The following is a 6,156-nucleotide window of genomic DNA, read 5'->3' as shown; positions in this document are numbered from 1 at the left end:
ATCATACTATAATGTAATGTTATAGGAGATTATATAAGTAACATACTATAAATTTTTTAATGTAATATTAAAATTAATTTTTAATCATTTAATTAGTTTGTACTATGTTTGATGTAAAATATTATATTGATAAGAATTATACTATAAATCTATAACGTATATAATTAATTAATTTCTAATATAAGTCAATTAATTAACTATTTAATTATGTTATAATTTATAAGTCAATTAATTAAGTAATAATCAATTAATGTAATGCTATAATTAATTATACTATAAATCAATTAGCAATGTTATAAAATTATAATTAATTAAGTAATCATTACTATAATGTATGTTAAATTGATTAAGTATGATATTTAACTAGTATTAAATTTATTAATATTTATCATTTATCATATATAATTATAATTACTAATTTATTATAGATATACTTAGAACTTGATAATTGAAGTAAATAACTATATATTTACTCAATCAAATACTATTTTATTCAAAATAATTCTTTTAATAACATAAAATGTAAGCACTTTTAATTGGATCATAATTTCAATTATTCACTTAATTAATCAAAACTTTATATTAATGTATTATAATATTAAAGCTTTTAATATGGTGTAATTATATGTAATAAGTAATTGTATTCGTATTTATTTATTAGGTTATTCTAAAAATTTAAATTTAACTTTTCTATTTTAAATTTTTTATATGTAAATAATAGAAACTCCCCCTTATTTTACATTTCCACAATATTCATTATAGTCCAGGTTCCAAATAGATTCTAAACAGGTTCCAAAACGGATCTACAGGTTCCAAAACAGGTCCAAACAGGTTCCAAACAGGTTCCAAACCGGGTCACCCCCTACAGGTTCCAACAGGGTACCCTTTTATGGTTTCGGTTCCGGTTCCGTTTCCTCCACATGCAAGAACCGAACCGGAACCGCATAGTAGCGGTTCCAAAAAATTGGAACCGGAACCTACCCGCACAGTGCAGGTTTCGGGTAGGTTCTGGTTCTGGTTCCGGTTCTTACCCCCGGTTCCGATTCTACCCCGCTACCCTGCTCACCCTAGAAACCTGGGTGAAAAAGTGGTATTTTAAAACTTTTTGGGTGAGAAATATCAATTAGGCAATCCTTGGGTGGGAAAAAATCGTTTACTTCTATAAAATTTAGTTTCTTAAGAGGTTAGCCTATAAATGCTCACCGAAAACACCGACAAAGCTTTATTATGTTTAATTTGTTTCTTCCAAGTTAATTGTATTTGATTTTTTGTATTATTATTTTATCTATTAATTAGCAATCAATTTTGTTAAGGGTAACAACAGTATTATAGCGTAACAAATTAACAAAAACATTACAGCATAAACAAGTCAATAATTATCAAGAATGCAGCCCCATTTTAGAACTTAATTTGACATCTTCTTCTTCTGCACTCTGCTTAACTTCTATAAACCGTAGAGTAAGAGACCAAACAAAACACTCTATTTTTTCTTTTGACGTCTTCACTGCTTAACTTCTATAAATCCGTAGGTGAGAAACCAAAACAACCATGTTTGCCTCACATGACGGAAGATAAGAACCTTTACAAGAAGCTTAACATCGACTCTAGGCACTCAAACTCAGAAGATTATCACACGGAGACAACGGAGAGGTGATAACTTGCAAGGGTAAGAATTTATCTTTTCTCTTCATTGAAACTGGTCATTCTACGATATTGATACAGTTAAACAGTATTACTCGACGAGGATTGTAACTGGTTATATCTCTATATCATTTGGTATGCGAGAGTTTTTTCGCAAGAAGTGTTATATTTACAGATTGACTGGTGTGTGCAGCGGCTGTGGCACGAGGTCCTGAGAGCCTCTTGTCGTGGAAGAATCAAAGTTGATCCTCCTAAGAAAATGGAGGTTAGAATGAAGTCTGTACAGCTCATCTGTCATACTGATATCGATATCTGGAAAGGAACGGTTTAAAAATGCAACATATTGTGAATTAAAACAAGAAAGATTTTTGTATATAATTTAACGAAGTTAAATTTTTGTTGTAGAATGAAGCTCAGCGAGCATTTCCTCGATTTTTAGGCCATGAAGCTGCTGGTAGATTATACGTATAACATCATCTATACGTACATCTAAGAAAAAATATTGTAAAAGCCATTAATGATGTAATCAGATTAGTCTTTTCTTTTCGAGGGATAAAACTCATGACATCCAATTGAGGTTTTTTTTTTTTTTTTTTTTTTCCTCTTTTTGGATTATTTAGTTTTCTCGTTTGTCAAGTTCCCTGATGTACATACAGATAATGTGTACACCAATTCTACCTAACACTTAACCGTGAGACCAAACTTGAATTAATACAACGTAATTTGGTGTGGTCCAGGATAAGAGAGCGTTGGTGAAGGTGTGACAGACTTGAGAAAGTGACCATGTAATTCCAATCTTCAATGGAGAGTGTGGGAACTGCGTGTATTGCAAAAGTAGAAGACTAATTTGTGTGAGACTTACGCGTAAATCCGATGAAATCTGTGATGGTGAACGATGGAAAGTGTAGGTTTTCGACCATGGATGGAAAACCAATTTATCATTTTCTCAACACCTCCACTTTCCAGAGTACACCGTATTGATGCTGGATGTGCTGCCAAGATTGCCCCGACGCTTCTCTCAAGAAGATGAGCTTGTTAAGCTGCTGTATTTCTACCGTAAGAAAAGATCGCGTTTATTATGTCAGTTAACGATTTACTAACGTTAAGTAAATATTACTAGAGACAAATTGTTGAAAATAATTTTTTCTATTCAAACCGCATGAATTTTTTTTTTTTTTTTTTTTTTTAGTATTTGTTGACGCCAAAAAAAAAATCTGAATTAAACAATGTAAATGTCTATTTTTCAGAATTTTCGTATAATTGAATAAAAATTGATTTGTGATGTTGATAAGGAGTTGGACTGCATGGAATTGTGCTAACGTGCAAGCTGGTTCTACGTAGCAATTTTCGATTGGGGGCTCTCGGACTTGCTGTAAGTTTAGGGTTTAGAGTTCTGATTTTAAATAATTTAAGAAAAAATCAGGCAATACTAGGAAAACATAATTTTCTTAATTTTAAGTTAATTTAATGATTTCTCAAGTTCAGATATCGATATTGTAGAGTTCTTTCAATTGAGTTATTTGAATTGAATTTAAAAAATTTCCTCCAGGTTGCTGAAGGATCACGAGTAAGAGAGCATCCACATAATAGGAGTTGACATCAACTCCGAAAAGTTCATAAAAGGTAATATTTCATTCTATTTCATGCTATATTGTGAATATAATTAATGGTTTATGTTTCACAAGGAACTACTCTTTGCCTCTGTTTTAAGTGCTTTTGAGACATCGTAGTATTGAAATCAAATCGGACTTTTTATTTCATTTTAAAATTATTTCATGTAGTATATTTTTTTTTTTAAATCAACTTTTTTTATTACCATTAAAAGAGTAAGGTTAGATATACAAATTATTCATTATAACTTGTTATGTTTGAGGTATTATAAACTTTAATTTGCCTAAATTCTCTAATTTAAATTTATCCAATTATATTAAAATACCTTATTTTGTATAAATGAGTTTGTACCGTGAATTTATACGTTATTATGGTTATGATATACGTCTCTTACTGTGCAAACAGGAAAAAAAATGGGGGTCACAGATTTTATAAATCCGAAGGATCTTGGAACGCCAGTGCATGAGGTTTGTGTTTAATAATAAAAATTATTATACTAATAAAAATTATTTTGGATACTTAAAAGAGGGGAAATTGCTATTTGAAAATTTTGTGATTTTGTAATCTTATATAATAACAAAAAATTAAAATATAGATATTATTTAATGCATAATATTTTTCTCTAATATATAATAAGAAACTACTTTAATTCATTGATCTCATCTTATGCTAATAGTCGATTTTTGAACTATTTATGTTATTCATTGTGACATTTAATAATATATAAGAGCAATACTAATATTATGAGTTATTAATATCCTACATTATGATTTGATATCTTTTTTTTTTTCATTTCAATCTTAAAGATATAAAAGTATAAAATAAGAAAATAAATAAAAAGATACAATATTTACTTATATGACCTAATCTTGTTAGTAAAAAACTTTTACTTGCAGTCATTTTATAAAAAATAAAAATGCTTTTATATTATAATTTTTTGTGGGTTCAAAACCAATTAATTTAATGTGGGTGCAGAAAATCAGAGAAATGACAGGAGGAGGTGTAGATTACAGTTTTGAATGTGCAGGAAATGTGGATGTTCTCCGAGAATCCTTTTTGTCCACCCATGACGTAAGTTCAAATTTTAAAACATATATGTGATTGTATATAATATCACGATAGTACGTTGATGATACTATAAACTAACGGGAAAACTATATATATAACTCAACCTCATGTATTTTCTTTTATAATTCTGACGTGGCAATTCATAATTAATTATTTTGTAATTAGGTTTGACTAATTATAAATTAACCAATTGCGAACTGTTACGTTGAGATTGTGAAAAAAATTTTATAAAATTAGATTGTGAACCAATCTTTACCTATAAACTAACATAGACACACCACCCATGTATTAAATTTAATATCCATCAATGATATTTGAGATCAAAATAAATGAAATAGAAAAAAATATTAGATATGACATAAATATCGACTCATGGTATATCAGAAAATAATGGTATTAGAGTAATAATAATTGGCATATCATGGGACAGGGTTGGGGATCGACTGTTTTGTTAGGAATTCATCCGAATCCAAGAATGCTTCCTCTTCATCCAATGGAGTTGTTCGATGGTCGAAAAATCATCGGAACTGTTTTTGGAGACTTTAAAGGGAAGTCTCAGCTTCCTCATCTTGCCCAACAGTGCATCAATGGGGTCAGTAAATTTTTATATGTGTCTGATTTTTTTTTTTTTTTCCAACTTTATTATATATACATGCAATTCACTTGTGTATAATGTACAGGTTTTGAATTTAGATGAATTCATAACTCATGAGCTCCCATTTGAGAAGATCAATGAAGCCTTTCAGCTGCTCCTTGATGGAAAGTCACTGAGATGTGTTCTCAAATTTTAGTTAATCATTTATGCCACTTTTATTGTGTTATTATTTTGTATTAATGTGTCTTTGAAATGCAAAATAAAAATTACAAAAAGAATAAAGTAAAAAATTGATTCATATTGTCTTAAATTAATAATTAATTTAATTGCGTTAAACTATTAGCTTAAACAAAATATCCCCTAAAGATAATGAGGAAAAACAAAAAAACCCTGCAATTAACCCCATCTAGCACCACAGAAGAAGATGCAGGCGCCGTCGCTGTACCTTCCGGATGATCTTGTACGAGATATTCTTCTAAGGCTTCCAGTAAAATCTTTATTGCGATTCAAGTGTGTTAGCAAATCATGGCTTTCTTTAATATCAAACCACAAACTTGCCATAACACACCTCAATAAAACGTCTAAAAGGTCTCGCAGATATGGAGTCATTGAATCAAAACACTCTCATCGTATTTCTGTATATAGCCTTGACGGTAGTGGATCATCTGGTGATCTTTCTTCAATGATAGTGGAAGCTAACGGATTCAGTCAAGCCAAAATATTAGTACGTCTTGACAAGGATCGGAGTGTCATGAAGAATAATCGATCAGGATTCGTGATATGGAATCCAGCAACGAGAGCTCAAGATGATTCCACATTGGAGTTTTTGGTGTTATTCTTCTAAATTTCATGATGATAAGGACTATCGTGTTATTGGGCTGTGTTATGATTCATCCATTAATAACTACCAAGTGGTAATAGTTTTTACTCAAATAAATGATGATTCAGTATATGGTTATGTATATAATCTAAAGACAAATTCCTGGACACAAAAACTAGAAAATTTTGATTTCCCATATTGGTATTTATTCAATTAACCAGGAATAACACTTGTGAACGGAGCTCCACATTGGTTGAGGCCAAGAGGGAGTCCACATGAAGATATATTTGAACAAATAATTTACTTCGATTTAGTGGAGGAGAAATTCAAGGAGTTTCCATGTCCTTTTCCTATTAACAATTTCAGGACTTCATTGGGAGGTTTTGAAGGATGCCTTTGTGCAAGTATAGTTCTGGAACAT

At 30.3% G+C, this 6,156-nt stretch overlaps 1 protein-coding gene and 1 pseudogene across 1 annotated transcript; both read left to right on the top strand.

Annotated features, from left to right (window-relative positions):
• The first annotated feature begins 1,608 nt into the window (after positions 1–1,608).
• LOC116142788 lies at positions 1,609–5,111 on the top strand (annotated as a pseudogene).
• Positions 5,112–5,339: 228 nt separating this feature from the next.
• Positions 5,340–5,759, top strand: LOC116142786 (F-box/kelch-repeat protein At3g23880-like). The gene has a single exon (XM_031428193.1). The coding sequence runs from the start codon at positions 5,340–5,342 to the stop codon at positions 5,757–5,759; it is 420 nt and encodes a 139-aa protein (XP_031284053.1).
• Positions 5,760–6,156: the final 397 nt, after the last annotated feature.

The sequence above is a fragment of the Pistacia vera genome, unplaced genomic scaffold (genome assembly GCF_008641045.1).
Source record: "Pistacia vera cultivar Batoury unplaced genomic scaffold, PisVer_v2 Contig419, whole genome shotgun sequence".
Lineage (NCBI taxonomy): Eukaryota > Viridiplantae > Streptophyta > Magnoliopsida > Sapindales > Anacardiaceae > Pistacia > Pistacia vera.
This window is presented reverse-complemented; position numbering and strand designations above follow the sequence as displayed.

Bases quoted from the DNA above. Each gene is read 5' to 3' on its own strand.
- LOC116142786 (XM_031428193.1), top strand. From the start codon at position 5,340: ATGCAGGCGCCGTCGCTGTACCTTCCGGATGATCTTGTACGAGATATT.